At 39.0% G+C, this 19,506-nt stretch overlaps 1 protein-coding gene across 1 annotated transcript in view; it reads right to left on the reverse strand.

Annotated features, from left to right (window-relative positions):
* PHF14 (PHD finger protein 14) overlaps positions 1 to 19,179 on the reverse strand; it is a 283,433-nt gene extending 264,254 nt beyond the window's left edge. Inside the window, exons 1-4 of the mRNA XM_065399294.1 lie at positions 19,074 to 19,179; positions 18,405 to 18,515; positions 9,043 to 9,698; positions 3,343 to 3,487 (exon numbers count right to left, since the gene is read on the reverse strand). Coding sequence (XP_065255366.1) covers positions 3,343 to 3,487; positions 9,043 to 9,698; positions 18,405 to 18,515; position 19,074 — 913 coding nt within the window. The 5' untranslated portion in view covers positions 19,075 to 19,179. The remainder of the gene's footprint in view (positions 1 to 3,342; positions 3,488 to 9,042; positions 9,699 to 18,404; positions 18,516 to 19,073) is intronic.
* Positions 19,180 to 19,506: the final 327 nt, after the last annotated feature.

Genomic DNA, 19,506 nt, shown 5'->3' on the forward strand with positions numbered 1-19,506 from the left:
CTTGGAAGTATATTTGCTGATCATGCAGTAATATTCTGAGAATTATCACCATCACTCTTCACCAGCATAACAACTCAATCATCACTCAAAGACAGTAAGCATTTGTTTCTTTTTTCTAATAAGCTAAGCCAACACCTAGCTAGGGAAACTAGAAAATTGCTGTAAAAGTTTAGTTTAAACTAGTTTCCTGCATCTTACATCCATCTACAACCAGCACATTAACAGATTATGAAATAGAAGTTGTGGGCAATGCAGAGATAGGTGTGTTCTGGAATGAACCATAAAATGAAAGTTCAGAGTCTCAATTCATTAATTTGTAGCTAGTGCAAAGCATAAGATGTAGAGAATTTTCAAAACATGATTTCATAAGTAACAAAGGAGGAGTGAGGAGATAGAGAATGTGTGATATTGGTCTGGAATGACTTATTTCATACACAAAACACCAAGTTCTCTTATGGAACACCACCAATAGTTCCCACCTTGTCAAGAGACTTTAGGTAGCCCTAAACCACTCATTGAGGACATTTTAGTCAATGAAAGAAGAGCTAAGGGTACGTCTACACTACCCGCCGGATCGGCAGGCAGCGATCGATCCAGTGGGGATCGATTTATCGCTTCTAGACTAGATGCGATAAATCAACCCCCGAGCCCTCTCCTGTCGACTCCTGTACTCCAGCACCGCGAGAGGCGCAGGCAGAGTCGACGGGGGAGCGGCAGCAGTCAACTCACCGCGATGAAGACACCACGGTGAGCCGATCTAAGTATATCGACTTCAGCTACATTATTCTCGTAGCTAAAGTTGTTTAACTTACATCGATCCCCCCTGCCGAGTATAGACCAGGGCTAAATGTTTCAATTAGTCAAAATTTGTCTGGAGGGAATATGAACTCACAAGAGGCAATTAACTTTCATTCTAGTTCCTAGGGACAGAAGAAGCAAGGAACTATTTGTTGGAAGAGATTCAGTCTAAAGTTCAAAATGTTTCTATATTAAACGAAAAGCTATTTCGCCTTTTTGAAGCAAAATGCAAAGAAAATAAGAGTGGCTCTTCCTGTCTTTTATAGGTTTAATGTAGAAAACCAGAGGTTCTGGGGGGTTCCTCTCACTTTTTTTTTTTTTTTAAATACACTTCTGAAATTCAGGTAATCTACCTTGCTTTCCTAGGAAACTCTATGGACAAATGAGAACTGACAGGGATAGTACATCAGAAAAAAAACAAACAAATGAAATCTGATTAGTTAAAAGCACTTTTACTCCAGCTATTTAAAATGTTCTGATTTTTGTTTACACCTAGCTAAAAAGCACACCCACCCTTCAATTAAGGCTGATAAAGCTCCAAATCTTATTTCAGAGTTATCCAAGAAGTCCTCCTACAAAAACAGGGGGGAAAATAGAACCTGACTTTCCTGGTATTTCTGAGGTGAAAAAGAAACAGAACAAAACAAGCAATTTTAAGAATGCAGGCTATTTATTATAAAGAATCAAATAATAGCACAAACTTCTCTACCCCTTCCAGGTCACCTTTAACTTACTTGCTCTAGCAACATATTTCTAAAAGTCTTGCAGTGTCATATCTAAATAAAAATGTACAAGTAAACTAGTAGTACATAGGGTTGCCAACTTTCTAATTCCAGAAAACTGAACACCCTTGCCCCACCCACTGCCCCACCCCTTCCCTGAAGACCCACCCCTGCCTGGGCCCCACCCTCCGCTCACTCCATCTCCCCTCCCTCTGTCGCTTGCTCTCCCCCACCCTTTCTCACGTGCTCATTTTCAATGCACGGCCCAAACAGGCATATTTATTGCTTTGACAGATGTATTATGCTAAGTTCAGGTTTTATTTGTTACAGGATGCTAGAGCTGAGAGCAAAATAGTCAAAAAGGGTAATTTAAAAAAAAAAAAAAAATGAAATTTCACGAAGGTTTTCATAATTCTATCCCTCCCCTCTTCCCATTTTTTGTAACCAGCTCCATGTGTTTTGTTCACTAAAGTTATTGTAATTTTATGTGTGGAATTAGGATGACACATTATCACAGCTGCAATAGGTCCAGTGAAGGCCCACTCCCAAAGCCAAAATACAAATCCATAGAGCACAGCCACAGAAATGCACACCTGTCCAGATACCTATAAAAATAAATCTGTAGAAACTGAATCCCACATCTACATGCAGATACACAGATGTATTCATGTGTACACTTCTAGCATGCACTAACACATATATTTCCACATTATTTATTATTACAATTATTGTATAGTGCCTAGAGACCCCAACGAAGATCAGGGCTCCAGGTAGGTGCTGGACATACACATAAAAGAGAGAGTCTGCAACAAAGTTTAGAATGTAGCGAGACAAAGATGGGGAGAAATGTCTGATACATTGGCTCTTCTGCAATTACTAATCAACATTCACTTTTTAAGAAATACATACATTTCTTTTAGAGTCCCCGTCTCTTTTAAAAACTTGTTATGAAATGAATACACACACATTTTGTGTCATCAATTTATGCGCAAGCCAGCAAAAGGAATAAAAGTCAAAGAGTTAGGCTGCAAATTTTATTCATACAGGTATACACACATGCAGCAATAATGCACCTCCCTACACAAAGACACGGTCTCTTACACACATGTGCATGCATGCATACACTTTCCTATACAGAGAGACTTTTTCACACACTTTTCCAGGGGCTGCCTAAATCACCCAGCTGGGAAGGGAGGAGGGTGGGCTGGAGGAGAAAGGATGGGGAGGGAAAGAGGCCAAGGACAAGAGCAGGGTGGGGGTGAGAGGGGGCAGTGAAGGGGAGAGGAGAGGGTGTGGGGGGGTATGTGGGGTCCATGGGGATGCAGGGGAAGGTGCATGAGGATGTGGGGGGCACAGGGATGTATAGGGACATAATGGGAGTGCAGCAATGTATGGAGGTGAGGAGGATGCTGGGATGTGGGGGGTGAGGAACATGGGGGTGGCAGCTCTGGAAAGCACTACATTAGTACACCTAAATGTTATCTGAATTCCCCAAAATAAGACCTGAAATATAATATCCTGCATTTTAGCATTTTCAAAATGGAATTTACATTAAAAACTCTTATAGCTTGCCCCATATTCTCTGAAGTTTTCTTCTCTAAAAGCACATTTACCTAAGGGGGGGTAGGGGGAAATCACTTTTGGTCTGTTAGAGTGAAATTTATACTATTGCAAGAGATTTCTGCAATACAAAGAATCTAACACCAGTTTTTTTAGGGTTCATAGGTCAGACCAGGCAGCTTGCTTTCTTTATATTAACAAGTAAGCTTTGCCTTTCTCTTTTCCTTCCCAATAATAAAATAGAATAAAGAGACAAAATTACCTTCGTGCACTGTTATTCCACAATTGTCACACTGGATTATTTCATCAGCATCTTCACTGTTATCCCCAAGACAAACACAGCAAATCAGAATATGGTCCATTTTCTGGGAGGTCCAGTTTTGAGACTTTTCAAGGATCAGAGAGTCCTAGCATTGAAAAATTAAGATGCAATGATTACACTGGGAATCTCACTGGAATAGTTTATTATTTCTATTGAAAACAGGTATTTGCCCAGTGTAAATAAAAAAAATTAAAAAGACAAGGATAAAATATATTGTTGTCCTGTAACATTTTTATATTTATAAATGTATACATAAAAACATTTTAAAGCATGTAAAAACCTTCGAGTGCTTAATTTTTCATGTGCATAAAAAAAGTCTTCCTCTCCGCTAAAATTGTATGATGCCCAAGTGCAATTCTGCCATCTACCTTTTAGGGTCTTGATGACGCCCACTGTAGAGAAGCCTTGCTTGGGTGGGCCTTATAAGATCTACTAGAGCAGGTCTCCCTTCCAGCAAACCTTATCCAGCAACTTGATTTAAACTGTTGGTGTTCTTTAAAAGAGGAATATCAGAAATATACAAAACTTCATTGCAAGAAGAATTAAGGTTGAAAGTATGTTTTGGGAGTCCAGCTAACTTCAGAAAATTATTATGCTAACAAAGTCTATACCTTCCCAAAAGCCCACACAAGTGTTAAAAAAGTATACTGCTGATTTTACATATGATTCATTAAATGGGTAATAATTTCTCATCTTCTCACTACTAACATGAGTGAGGGTTTGCAGGATCACATATGTAGCTTATGAAGTACTTTAGAATTCCTCACAGTGAAAAACACTATATGAAGTGAAATATTACTAATTTATACCATTTTATATAATTCAATTAGCAATTCTCTCATGAAAACATGGAGAAGTTTATATGATTCAGATATAAAACAGTGACTGATAAGTTCTGGGTATTTTCAACCTTTCAAGGTATTTAAATGAATACGATTTAGAATGGATTTAAGGTTATCCTTAAATTGATTAATATGTTTCTGGACTGTAAAATTGTGTCTCTGTACTGTATTAGCACACTGCACCCCCGACTCCCACCTCCATTTTTATAAAAAGAGTAGAACATGGAACTTAGAGTGGCTTCACCAATAAAGTCTTAACGTATGGAGAGGTGAGGCATCGGACGCACTAGTAATAAAACCATCACTACTGATTAATTAAAGAAGCATTTGTAATAGTTTCAGAGCATAGGTTGGCAATCCATGACTGACACGGAAAACTCCACAGATTACCTGTAGCTCATGGACAACAGTTTGAGAACCATTTCCTTAGAAAATAAATCTGATGCCCAAGTGGCTCTGAAGATACAAAAGTAATTTGCCATACTTGCATCGCTCATTGATTGATCACTTTGCTCATAATTAAAAGCAATACAGTACTAGACAGAGAATATCATAAGTAGTAAACATTTCCCAGATGCAAAGGCAATTAGTTTCCAGATGATGTGGGTCTTGTGATATTTTCTCTTCCCAAATTTTCCTAAAAACAAAAACAAGTTTCTAGTTGCCATATTCAGGACTACAGGTAATAGTTACAATGCAGTGGTAACAGACTAATGACAGCCTGGGGGCAGGTGGGGGAGGCGGATTTATGGTTCAGCATAAACTTTTGAGTGAGACGAATTAACATAACACAATAACTGTTCCAGTTAACTTTTCATTACAATATGCTAAATGCACATTAATAATCCTTGCTGCAAAAGATAATGCAAGCTATATAATTAGTATAAAATTGTTTTAAAATTTCTAGTACTCAAACACTGAGAAAAGTGAGGCCAACACCAAACTGATGATTTGAAAGTCTGAGTAATATATCTAGGTCCTCAACATTTTAGGGAATTTTCCAAAAGCTCAAGGAGATACATTTCCTATATGGTATGTAAAACCACCATTTCTACATTAAGCAAAAGATGTACCTAGGTTATATATAAAATCTAATATGGCACACTAGAACTAGGAATAAAATGTAATTTACTATGGTGTGTTTGCCAACATCACATGAAGAAACTGTTGACTTGGTTGTTCTATTTTTCTGAAGTTTAAAGAAAATTAGAACAAAGTCAACATAATCTCAGGAGATCAATACAGAGCTCTTGTATGTATAGATCAATAATACAAAGCTTGTCACTTCTTGGTTACCAGTCTGAATCCACCCCCAGTTGCTTTATGATGGTTGTTCAGTGGCCAACGTAAAATATGTTTGTAGATCTCAATCTGCTTCCACTACACAGTACAACTGGCATCTTGATCTGACAGGCCAAGGAACAGGGCACAGAGAATAAGTGATCTTCCAACCCCAAAATTTGGACACTGAAGTTCAGGTATGAGGCATATTGGTGGAGCACTGTGGGAAAGTTTGTATTGCTGCTACTACCTTTTCTGTTTACAGACGATTCCTGGTTCCAGAGCTGTTAATCTGGCACAAGCTATATATTTACATCAAACATTAAAAAAATGTATAATTGCCTATAAACATGATTTAGGTAACTTTCCATTCACTGTACAAACACAAAAATGTGTTAGCAATACCTCCTAATTATGGCAGATTAACTGTGCCAGTGCACAGTTAGACTTGTAGCAGAGAGGTCCTTAAAGTTCTAAGGACCTTACAGAAAGCCAGAATTTTCAATCAACACCACATGCTCAGATTCTTTGCTTGGCTTCATTGAGGAAAGTCTAAAATTTTGGTCTGATTTCTAGTTCTATAAACACTGACATTTTTCTAACTAAAAGCAAACTTATAAAACTTGTGACATTTTATCCAACCGAATAAAACTAAAACTGTACTGTGAAAACAACACTGATATAACATTTATATGAAGAAAATATGTATGAGAAACAGACAGAAGGTAGAGGGCTAAGCCAATGCTGCAAGGATATCAAATTTGGCATCAAGATTAGGTTTTGTGAGGGGACACTGAATCTGTGGTATGCTGCATGTAGTGGCCAGGAACCCTCATGTGGGGTCAAGAACTGTTGTTCCAGCCAAACCCTACACCTGCAAGGTAAAGGGGCGGATTTCATTCCCATCACCACTTAATTCCCCATACAAAGCCCACTATTACAGGCTTTTGCAGGAAGTATTAAGTTTCACAACCTATGCACATGTACCTCCTAATAACTTTAATGGGAATTGCAAAGGGCCTCACTGGGGAAGAAAATAACTCCTTAAAGCAATAGCAATTATAAAATTGAAGAGCATCATTTATCTATTAATGATGCTTGACACAAGTTGCGACAAAGTAAGCTTGTCTGCCTATACTTAATAAAGTAGAACACTATAAAGGTAATGCATTACAACACAGGTTCAAGTATAACATAGTCTGTCCTTGAATTCTATCTTTGCAAAATGAAAGGGTAAAAAAAATTAACAGCAAAAAGACTTGAAAGAGATAAGAACCAAAACCTTATTAAAGGCCTCAATATTAGTTGCCTACACAAAGTTAGTTGCTTAAATACTCTGTCCTTTCATACATCAAGCAAAGTAACAGCTGCACTAGGACTTCAGCTTCTGCATTGTAATGAGATTCTACTGGACTCTAAAAGGAACTATTTTTACTAAATGTGAAAAATTATTATACTGGCGCTGCCAGCAGCACTTTTAAAACCTTGTTGTTTCAAATCCCATAAAGTGAAATTGGACATGTATTCTGTTAACCTAGAAGTTAAAACTAGATTTAAAAAATTAAAGTCCATTAAGCCAATTTTCACTTTTAGAGATCCAATTACCTTACTCTGTATTGAAGGAAAACAAAATCTAAAAACAGCTTAATCAAAAAATTCAGATAGTTCTTAATGTGCATTGTTAGGATAATTTTTAATCAGTTGTGACAGTTCATTTTGAAAGGTAGGAAAGATGGTCTTATTATTAATGCCCAAGATTTGAAGCTAGGAGATCTGAGTTTTAATTCTGACTCTGGCACAGACTGTGGGGAAGTCACTTAAGAATCAATCTGGCAAGGTGCTAAACACCCTCAATTACCATTGACGTCAGTGGGAGCTGAAGACACGTTAAGGAACAAGACCTTAATTTCTCGGTCCTTCAGTTTCCCCATCTGTAATATGGGATTATACTGTAACAACACTAACCTACCTCAGATGTTTTGTGAAGATTAGTCCATTAATATCTGTGAAGTACTTTGAGAGCCTCAGCTAGAAGGCATGGATAAGTGTATAGTGGTAGTTTAAAATTATAAAATGATATAAAGGAAAAGGGACTGAGAGTGGGCTACTCTCACCTTAAGAGATCCCTAAAGATCAGGTAAAATAGGCCTGCAATATCACGGCCTGTATTGTACCTACTGTGTGGCAAGAGGGCAAACCTGCTATGAGGTTCAAAATGACACATTCATCTAAGAAGTACTTTAGATCCTAACACTATCAAATCTAACCATTCCGTGTGGAGTCACAACAATAAGCATATAATGCACACAATGTCGCAAATTTCTAAATGTAAACAAGTGTACTGGTTTAATGTTAAAAACAGTACATGCATATTCTCAAGTTATCTTTTTAGTCACAACTACTAGCGTTAAGAAGATGCACAAGTGATAACCAATGTTAGTGACTAAATCCATAAAGTATCTACAAGTAAGTCTCTCATGAAAGTACAACACAGAAAGACATTTGGTTCTTCAACATTCCAAAAGACTAAACCTTGCTCAACACAATTTGGAGTGTTAATAGTAAAATCAGCACACATAACTCATCAGAAAAGACTCTTTAAATGAAAAAAAACCTTCTAAGTAATCCTGTATGACTATAATTTATCCAGAAGTTAAACCCTATTGTATCAACAGTATAATTACCTGTAAAAAGTTAAAAACAATAGTCTTTACAGTGATTTTTTGAATTTTGCAACTATGATGTATTAAGTCAACAATCTTAACCACCCAATACAGCACTACCACCCTATTTAAGGGGATAGGAATTGTGTGGTAAAAGACTGCAATATCAGAAACTTAATACATAATATTTGCATTCTGCAATCACAATGTATTCAATGCAATTAATTCTTACCCAGGGTACTGTTTGGTGTTTTAAAAAAAATTAGAACATACACTAAAACTATCAACAGCTTGCTAGAGAAATATAACATTCATTCTAGCTGAGCCCACATCAGAGTACATGTTCCTCTATTAAGAATTCTTGAACAGCGAATGTAATTTTTGTTTTCTATGATGTTTGTTGCAATGAGGAACTGGATCAAGAATATTTGCTTGGGGGGGGGGGGAGCATTCGTTAGGACATGTCAAAGCTATTACGCGACTTTAGCATTGGTTTCTGTTTAATAAGATACACGCTATAACAGAACTAAACTGTTCATTAGCAGAAGTTAGTTCGCACTATGGACCTACTTGCTATGAAACTGATCCAAAGGCCATTGAAGCCGATGGAAAGACTCCCATTGATTTAAATGGGTGTTGATTGGCCTTTATGGCCCAAACAAGTTTATTTCACTTGCCGTACCCATTCAGCATAGTTCTGTAGTTTTTTTAAATTATTAAAAAAAAAATAACACCTCACTGTAAATAGGATTCCAGTCAATCAGTTTAACTTCAATGAGTAATTTAAAAAGAATAGCACTGCAGACTACTTTCCATTTTTCAACAGACATATTATAGAAAGTTGGTTGCTCTACCTCATTACTCTTGCTTTGTGAAAGAGCCAGGCTATCATTTGTCAGCTCCTCATCATCAGCACTATTCCTGCTAAGAACTTTATTTTTCTTTTTCTTGGATCCACCATCACTAGCAGTGCTGCTGTTATCCTCATTGCCTTCCTCATCATTGTCATCCTCATCGCTACCACTTCCATCGTCTTCATCCTCCTCATTATCTCCATCACTTCCCTCTTTCCGCAATGCAGTTTTTCCCTTCTTCTTCCCAGCAGTAGGTCGCCAGTCGTTGTCATCCTCGCTGTCATAATCATCCATTTCATTTAGTTCTTCCATTGATACAAAATCCAGCAGAGGTCGGTTCCTACGCAAATTCCACTTTTTTGGTTCATTTGTTTGCTCATCAGCAGCAGCATCAGATTCAGTTGCTTTTTCTTTCTCCTTTTCTTTTTTCTTTTTTGGCTTCTCATCTTCTTCCTCCTGTTCTTTTTTTTCAGTCTTAATCACCTCTTTCTCTGTTGTAAGCATCGTTTCTCCAGCAGAAGTTTTCGGTTGCTGTTCTTCCTCTACTTTCACTTCTGCCAATTCTTCCTCCAAGACATTTTCTTCTGATTCACTACAGGAACCTTCACCACTGTCCTTTGATGCATCTTCACTCCCACGACCACTTCCTTCAGAATCTGTTGAGCATATGAAAATTTAAAAAATGTGTTCCAACACAAATGTACCCAAAAAACCCAAAAGCTGTTGAAGTAACAAGTTGTTAAAATTACAGAATGATGCATGTTCCTCCCTTATTAGGCATCCAACCTATGTTGCAGTTGGTGTCCAAATATCGCTACTGCAAGTAGTACTACTCAGAATCTGTTGAATGAGTGCATTTTGAAATGGGGAAAAAAAAAAAAAAAAAAAAAAGTTAAGATATATTAAACGACACCTAGTTAAATTCCCCTTTGAATCTCATCTCATATTACCAATAGGCAGCAGTATGGGATAGATATAGTCGCCACTGGATATTATAAAGCATGAATAATTGTACTTGTTTTAAAATCTTAGTAGTTATTTCCTAAACCTTGAAAATGAAAGCTCAAAATAAAATAGATACTCAATACCAATCACGCCATTTAAAGATTATTAAGGTTACAAAATTAAGCATTCAAAAGTCAAGAAGTGCCAAAGTTGAGTTTGCTCATACAAACTTAACTCTGCCACCTGGTATATATGCATAGTAAGAATTTTTAATTTCACCATCACTTACTATCTTTACCCTACAAGAGCTCTGCCTCATTCACTCCATAGTTTGGACAATGGACAAGTCTGAACTGGGTGTCACCCCATTATCATTCTTCAGTTACTGATCCCTGGTCTCATTTACTACACTAGTCCAATTTGCACAATGGATAAGGCAGAGGTTCTGGACTTCTGCCTCATTCTCTATTCAGTATGCAAATAAGTGAGGTTGGAGTTCTGTTGGGAAAAAAGGAGAGCATGTAAAAATGTAATTAAAGATTATTATGATGCATTTGCACAAAAAGGTTGAAAGATGCATGGACACTTCCTGACTTGAGTGTTTCTCTTAGTAACCAACATTCTTTTACTAGTTTTCATTTTAAATATTTATTTTAAGTTAAGAGAAATGAAGAATAAATTATCTTATTTGGAGCAATTTACTAGAAAACAGTAGAAAGTTCTGTTCTGCATGATACATGCACTCAATGAGGCAAAGGCTTCAATGAAGTAAGGATTGAGATTTTCCAAATCTACCACCAAATTGTACCGGTCGCCTCCAACAAGTGCCAATAAATAAAATAAATAAATAAACAACCTCATCGTGTATCTTTTGAGCCACACATTGTAGATAACTGCTTTACTGGCACCTAAAAAAAAAAAAAAAAAAATGCCTCTGCCCTTAATCATCTTAGGCCTGGTCTACACTTACCCCCCAAGTCGAAGTAAGGTACGCAAATTCAGCTACGTGAATAACGTAGCTGAATTCGACATACCTTACTTCGAACTTACTGCGGTCCACACGCGGCAGGCAGGCTCCCCCGTCGACTTCGCGGTACTCCTCTCGTCTAGCTGGAGTACCGCAGTCGACGGGGATCACTTCCTGGTTCGATTTATCGCGTCCACACCAGACGCGATAAATCGAACTCGGAACTTCGATCCGCAGCCGTCGAAATACCCGGTAAGCGTAGACTAGCCCTTACTTACCAGGCAATAGCAACTAATGCATTTTATTAGTTACCAAAGAGCAATCCCTGCACACACCTTCATAGCCATATACAGCCCAATAGACAGTGGAACTAGCATGGTTCTGTATGGTGAAGACAGGATGCAGAGAGCCCCATACACACACCATGTAGCTAAGCCCTAAAAAGAGTGCCACCAGGTGCTAAATTTCTTAAAGGACCCATTTCTTACAATAAATGTTAATTAATTTAGAAGTTAACACATTTAACTTTTAAGAGTAAAAGGCTTATGGTAAGCCAGCAAAGTAGGCTCACAATAACAGGAGAAGAGTGCCTGGCACCATTTTGGAGAGTTCCTTTAATTGATCTTTCCTCGCTCTTGATCCTTCCAAGACTTATTCACATGCTTAAATTAAGCTCAAAGAAAAGTCTTTCCAGAATCCAAGTTTGAGCATGCTGAGTACACAGCAAGTGTCCTGAATTGAACATGTGGTGGGGCCATGACCACCATGTACAACTTCAGATATCCTGAGTCCTTCCCTTAAGGAGACAACAGCCTCCATGACTAGGGGAAAACAAAAGAGACTATCACTAATACAGTATCACAAAACCCCAGTGTCACAAAAGCAATTTTTTTAAGTTAACTATGCTTAAGCTGATCAAGTCCCAGGGCCAAGGCTGTACTAAACTGTGCCTGCATTTGATTATGAAAATCACTTTACCAACATTATTGCAAGAAAGTCACAGTCAAAATGTTAATCTTAGATAAATGTAGATATAACTGCACTAGGAAGTAGAGTCTTGTCCTTTTATATAGTTTTTTTTTTTAATTCTAAATACGCTATGATTAAAGCTTTTTTTAAAAATTAAACTTGTAATACAACTGCTTAAAATAATTGCTCCACAACTAATTTTGACCTTTAAGAAGTAAAGACTCATAGTTGAACAGCAAACCATCTGACTGCCAAAAAAATACATACAAGTAATGGGATACATTTTTTAAACTCTTTTCTCTGTACAATTTGTCAAATATTCTTTAAATTTGCAAAAAATATGTTATTTATACAGCAATGGTCGACATAGCACTATCAGAAAAAAAGGGTTTTTTGTCAGAAAGCCTAATGGAGCTTTTCTAGCTCTTTCCAACCCTTCATTCTTGCAACTTGTCCCTGTTTCCATGTTCCCTGTCAGCTAACCAAATCTACTCAGTCTCAAGTCCAGTCACAAAAACTGGAAAAAGTAGTATGTAAACCAAATATCTCGGAGAAACTATAGTATACTGTAGGCCATTTCAATCATTTCACCTAATTACAAAAGGTAAATTTCTTTTTTTAAAAGGACAGTTTTAAAGTATCTTAAAGAATAATCAGTTACAAAACATGCCATTTTGCTGGTTTCATACAGGATAAGACAATTCTTCTCCAGTTTCAATGTATGAAAAAGAAGGAACTTTAAAATCATTGTAACTTATGGTCTATTAGCAGATTCCTGTTTATTTTCTGGCTATCAGATAAAGCTACGCACCATAATTGTGCATATTGGATATAATAGTGGCTAAATCAATCTTAAATACCAAAAAAGAACAGAATTGGTATCTATTATGTAATGTTCCAAACATTTGATTTTAGACTGAATCTAATGTCAATTTAACTTGCAGCCATAATTTTATGGACTTATTTGCATTGTAAGAAGGTTTGACTAAGCATTTTAAAATATTAAGGATCTGAGCCATACACTTCAATTAAAACATTACTCTGTCTCTTCTGGTAACAGCAATGTATATAAAGACAAAGATCACCAGACAAAAGAGTTTAAGATATGATTGTACTGATCAGAGGCAGTATTTTGTCTTCCAATGCCTGTGAGTGAAGCATTTAAGCAACTTTATCAAATGCAGGTGTGAGTTTGAGAAGGCTACAAAAAAAGGAGTTGTGAATGATTGGCTTGCAGACACGGAACTGGAGATTGTAAATCTGTCAGATGCTGTAAAATGAAGTGTGTCATGTCTAGTCAGCAAAAGGATGAAAAGCATCTAAGGACAACCCAGTTACTAATGATGTAGTAAGTGGGCATTCTTACCTCTGAGCCAGCACTCAATAAGTGACCCAGCATCCAGCACAGTGGCTTTCTCTTTATTCATGTCTGTTCAGAGCCCAGCAGAATAAGGTACCAATTTTGATTGGGATCTTTGGGTGATGATATAATGTCAAGTGTTTATTAATAAATAATAATGGCAAGAAAAGCATCATGCAGCTTGTGGCATAAAAGGAAATTAAAAAAAAAAAAAAAAGTTAAGAGTAAAAAGGTCTGAGCACTTTAACCCTGCTGTCATATATTTCAAAATCCATTTTGCCTACTTAAAAATTCACTTTAATGTTTTCCATTGAAACTATAATGTTCTTCACCCCACTTATTATGCAGCAATGCTGATGCAAATGGATGCAGAGTCCATCCCGCAAAAGTGACTACATATCCACATGGGCTGTAAAGTGCTTTGAGAGCTCTAGGCTAAAAAGATGCTATATACACAAGTTATACAGGGAACAAATAGATACTCTAGTCCAGGCATCAAGAATCCTTAGGATGCATCTATTTAAAGTTAAAGAGAAGAGTACACTATAGCTGCTTTTCAAAGCAAACTCTCAAAGCACTGATCTTTATTGTGCACTGTTGGATTGCAAAACTTCAGTTGAAGACATGAAACTTTGCATCATGGGGTACACGCAAGCATCCCAAATCAAACTTGAATGTTCTTTGTCTCTTGTAATTTAAATAAAAAAAAAAGCGCCAAACCAATTATTTTTTTAAAAGTTATTCCAAAACAGACCATGTAATGCCAATCTTCAGCCAGGAATAAGTCTTTAAATTATTTGTAATAAATGAGTAATAAATACAACTTTAACTATAACGATACTAAGGGCTGGTCTACACTGGGGGGGGGGGGGGGGAAATCGATCCAAGATACTTCGACTTCAGCTACGCTGTTTGCGTAGCTGAAGTCGAAGTATCTTGGATCGAATTACCTGGGGTCCACACGGCGCGGGATCGACGGCCGCGGCTCCCCCGTCGACTGCGCTACCGCCGCTCGCTCTGGTGGAGTTCCGGAGTCGACGGTGAGCGCGTTCGGGGATCGATATATCGCGTCTTAACGAGACGCGATATATCGATCCCAGATAAATCGATTGCTACCCGCCAATACAGCGGGTAATGAAGACGTACCCTAAGGAGCACTACTTAGAAATAGTATCTGAGAAGGTGTAAGAAAGTTACTTTTTTCATTGAAAATAACCATGCAAATGCAACACTAAGGTTGAGAACTAGTGTCATGTCTAGACTGGGGAAGTTTATGAATTCCAAAACCAGTTCAGCTGAATGGATGTTAAAACCAGTGGGATCCTTAAAGCAGATAAGACATCAGTTGCTTCCATCATTTTACCATTGTGTTGGTTACACTTGATGAAAAGCCTAAAAACTGGATTAACTGACACTGTTATAAAAATGGGTCTACCCATGGAAACCTTGTCCACACTAGGGTTACCACTGGAACCTGTAAGTAATTTGTTCTTTTATTTTGGAAGTTCCCTTATCACATACAAAACATCAGAGGAACAGAATCCAGAAGATTTGGGAGTTAAAATACCTATTTAAACAGTTGAGTCCAATCTTGCAAACCCTTGCTACAGCACATACTTCCATTGATTTCAGTGTGACAACGAGCACGATTAAGGGTTTGCAGTATCTTAGCATCTCATACTACTACACAGGCAGTTAAGATCTAGAACTTCACACACACAGATGCAACGTGGCTGACTGAGGGGAACCCAACTTTTGAATTTCTTGACTTCAGTGCATTTAAATCCTCATATTTGATGTTTAGTTAACTTTTTTCCTATGGAACTTCTTAGGTTTTTACCAAAAATTTTAGTAATTTGAAATAGCTGTTTGTGTGTGTATTTGAACACTGACTTACCCAAATACACGCATTACTGCCTATTTGTTGAGTAAGCCACACGTACTGGCATTTATTTGAAAATGTAATCATATTGCACAATATAATAAGGTTATTCTCCATTTACTTTTAGTCATTTGGTTATCTACATTTGTAAGGAATCCATTCCACACAAGAAGTTCAGCCATAGAATTCTAAATCCAAAGAGTACTTAGACTTAAAGAGATATAGGCCCTGATCCTGCAACATACTGTACATCAGGGATTGGCAACCTTTGGCATGCGGCCCACCAGGGTAAGCACCCTGGCGGGCCGGGCCAGTTTGTTTACCTGCCGCATCCGCAGGTTCGGCCGATCGTGGCTCCCACTGGCCGCGGTTCACCGTTCCAAGCCTATGGGGGCTGCGGGAAGCGGCGCAGGCCGAGGGATGTGCTGGCCGCCGCTTCCCACATCCCCCATTGGCCTGGAGCGGCAAACCAGGGTGCTTACCCTGGCGGGCCATATGTCAAAGGTTGCCGATCCCTGCTGTACATAGACAGACCTCTGGATCCACACGGAGCACCACGGAATTCAATAGGGTTCCACATGAACACAAGGATCTGCCCATGTGTTATGAATTGCAGATTCAACAATGTTGTAAACTAAGGGGGGGGGGGGAAATCTACTCTTCAATCAAGAATAGGGTATTATTTGTGAGGCAAACTCTGGACATGTTGCAGAGTCCTTTGTAGTTCAGTTCTTCCATCAAAAAAGTAACCAGGCCAAGCATAGCTTAAATTTAAAATCATATATCAACCACATTCAAAACAGCACAGATCTGCTCTTTCAAGCATACAATTATCATCTAATTAGTATGAAACACAGGAAGCAATCTAAACATTTATATTGTACTAAAAATCAACACAAAAGGGATAGAAGCCATTGAAGAACTGACAAGCTTTTCCTTTCAAAACATTCAGAACTTTAATTCAAATACTTTTTCTTTTCAAAATTTCACAGAGTAAGCACTCCCAATTGAAGTTATATATACCAATTCTGAAGTTTTAAAGCAAAGCTATTTGAATGATCTGAACACAAAAAAAGTCAAAGTATTTAAGATTAGAACAAGCAAACTTCTTTTATTGTCAGAGATCACAAACAGCCTTGGCTTCTATGTTGCATCTTGAGGGAATTCCCACTCCTTAGACTGGAGTAGAGATTTAAACATTTGTACCTATTCACGGCCCAGACTGAATCTCCATAACTGCACAACATCCATAGTTCAATGAACCTTTAATCCAAGTGGAGTCTTTAGGTTCCAATACAAAATAATAATTTAAGTAGGAATTTTTACTTCTGAATTTATTTTTTCACTAAATCTGAGAAAGTTATACAATATACTCCTATTTTTTATTATTTTCTCTCTCTACACCTCTTTCCCAGTCGCCTCCTAGAACATTTTGATCCTCACACTACCCTTGTGTGTCCCATACTCCCTTTCCCAAGAACGCCACTTTTGCTACTGCACCAGTATAATGCCACCTATGCTATTGCACCAGAATAAAAGTGACTAGCTTGCCACTGGAAACTGACAATATAATCAGTTTCACTCAACTCCTTCTAGAGCAGTTCTATCTGCAAGATGAAAAGCCCTTAATTCCAAAGAAGCGTAAAGTGAAAATTAACAAGATGCAGATCAGTTTCATTCTGGTGCTGCTGCAATTCTCTCCTACAAGAAGACAATCCCCAGGGGAATCTTTCAAATTGGGACTAAAGTTGAGGAAGAGGGGTCGGGGGAAAAATAGAGCATACCTGCAATCCTGTATCAGTTTAAACACCTATGTTGGACAAGAAGCCATTAGGAATTACTGAATTCATTAATACGGGACAGCTTACCAAGAGATGTGGTAGAAATTACAAGTCACTAAGCTCAATGCAAGAATTACTAGGTGAAGTTCTTTAGCCTGTGTTATGCAAGAGGTCAGACAGACTAAGTGGTCATAGGGCTCCCTTTAGGCCTTAAACCTCTTGTTTTATTTCTATATATGATTCTATGACCTGCATATAGCTAGTCTATTTATCTACATGGTCCTGCCACTTTTACCCTCTTCCTCCCACCTGCAGCCTCCATTTATTTATTACATCAGTTATTGTGTTGGGGCTTATTTTAGGCTTAAAGAGAGATTCCATGCAGATACAAGGGTCTTCACATATGGATTAGACTGCAGAAATAGGGCTTTAGACTGTAAAACTTTTGAGACAGGGACTATCTTATGAGTTCATACAGCTCCCAGCACTGATTTGATTGAGTCCTCTGGTGCTACTGTAATATAAACAAATAAATCTAAATTGATTTTTTTTTTTCCTCCCAAGTTTTCTACTTTTTGGCAGGGACCAGGCTTGAAAAAAAAAAAAAAAAAAAAGCCATCCAGAAAAGATAAGCTCTTGCTTTTGAGAACAAAGAGGTGCTGTGAAGGAAATGACTGCCTCACATTAATATGTTAGTCCAACATTATAAATAATAGGTATTTCCATACCTTTTTTTGTTAGACAAAAGCCAGATCTACATATACAGCGCTGCAGTGGCGCAGCTGTACTGATGCAGCTGCGCCACTACAGCACATCTGGTGAAGACACTATGCCAACGGGAGACAACTCTCCTGTCGGCATAAAAAAAAGCCACCTCTGCAAACAGCAGAAACTATGTTGTCAGGAGAAGCAGAAGCTCTTCCACCAACATAGCACTGTGCACATGAACTTGTCAGTGTAACTCATGTCGCCCAGCAGGGTGGTTTGTTCATACCCCTGAGCAATATAAGTTATCCTGACATAGACTATAGTATAGACATGCTCCTAGTTTTTATTTAGGCTAACAACTAGAACACTTGTGCACAGAAAATACTTATTATTCCTGCTGGTCCTTGTTTCATCTTCAGTTGAAAGCAACTAATGCTTAATTATCAGTTTGCAATCTATTTTTATTTAAAAAAAAAAATACTTTTTAAAGTTGTACCTGGCACTAGGTATTTCACAGAGATAAGGATTACAAGTTAACCAATCAGATTACTGGGCTTCAGGTGCCAACATTCCAACAGGTTTATATCCTATACAGAAACACAATGTACAATTTCAACGTGTAACCTACTGATTACTGACCACTCCTTCTCCCATTCCAGATAGGAGCTGAGAAACCAAAAGCCATAATTTCTCATAAAAATAATGGAAACAAAATCATTTTGAATTAGGGAGCTGAAGGGAAATGTTTACCTGAGGCATCTCCAACCTTAAAATCACTGTCATCTGAGCTATCATAATCTAAAGCTTCCAGCAGTGAAGCTGCCAAAGGCTTCACTTGTCTCCTCTTCGAACTGCGATCCACTGTAGAAACAAAAGAATTTCATTATTAGATGATGATCATGAAAATCAACATTATATTAAGCATAAACCATTTCGACTGTACAGGTGCTGGTGGCAGGAACTGCCTATGTTGTACAGTTTAAAGCTCAGTCAGCACACAAACATCATACAGCATGAGATACAATAGCACCCACCTCCAGCCAGGGATCTGAAATAGTCCTACCAGTGCAGGGAGGGAGGGGAAACATGATGCATAAAGGTTTGGGGTTAATACATCTTTTGTTGGGGCATCCCCGGCCCCCAGGACCAGCGCCCCTCAGCAATGAGGGCTCGTTGATACTAATAAGCATTGGATAAGGACAGCCACGGGGGGGGGGGGGGCAGGGAGAGGTTACGGGGGGTGGCTAATGCCTCCCACCGGGAGGTGCGGGGGGCAGGCAAGGCCTCGCACTGTGGGGAGGGAAGGTGCGAGAGGCTAACGCCTCTTCGCCCGGGAGATACCCAATGCTAGCCCGGGGCGGCCGGGCAGGCGAGGCGGGGGAGGGGGCTCCCGGGGAGGCGGCGGGGACAGTCACTTACTAAAGCCGGCGGCGGGACAAGGAGGCGAAGAGCGGCTCGGGCGGCGGCGGCGGCAGACGCGCCGGTCCCCTTCCCACCCCTCAGGCTCCTCAGCACAGGGTCCCGGCGCTGGCGGAGTCCGGGCCGGTAACCCAGACAATGGGCACAGCCGCAAGCCGCGACCCGGATGCAGATCCCAGCCACAGAGCAGGGCAGGCTTTGCTACTACGGCTCGCTCCACTGAGCATGCGCAGAACAGGCGCATTAGGGGAAAGTGAAGCTGTTCACGCTTCCATGACGCCCCTACCCTTCCGCAGCCCGGTATCTGAGCTGGGCAGTGCTGTGCCTGCCGCTAACCCCACAAGGGAGCAGGAGCGGGGTGAGGAGTGAGGGGGACTTAGGCCTGTGTGTGTGTGTGCAGGATTTAAGGGGGGAATTGGGACTAACTATGCCC

Source organism: Emys orbicularis, chromosome 2, assembly GCF_028017835.1.
Source record: "Emys orbicularis isolate rEmyOrb1 chromosome 2, rEmyOrb1.hap1, whole genome shotgun sequence".
NCBI classification, from domain to species: Eukaryota; Metazoa; Chordata; order Testudines; family Emydidae; genus Emys; species Emys orbicularis.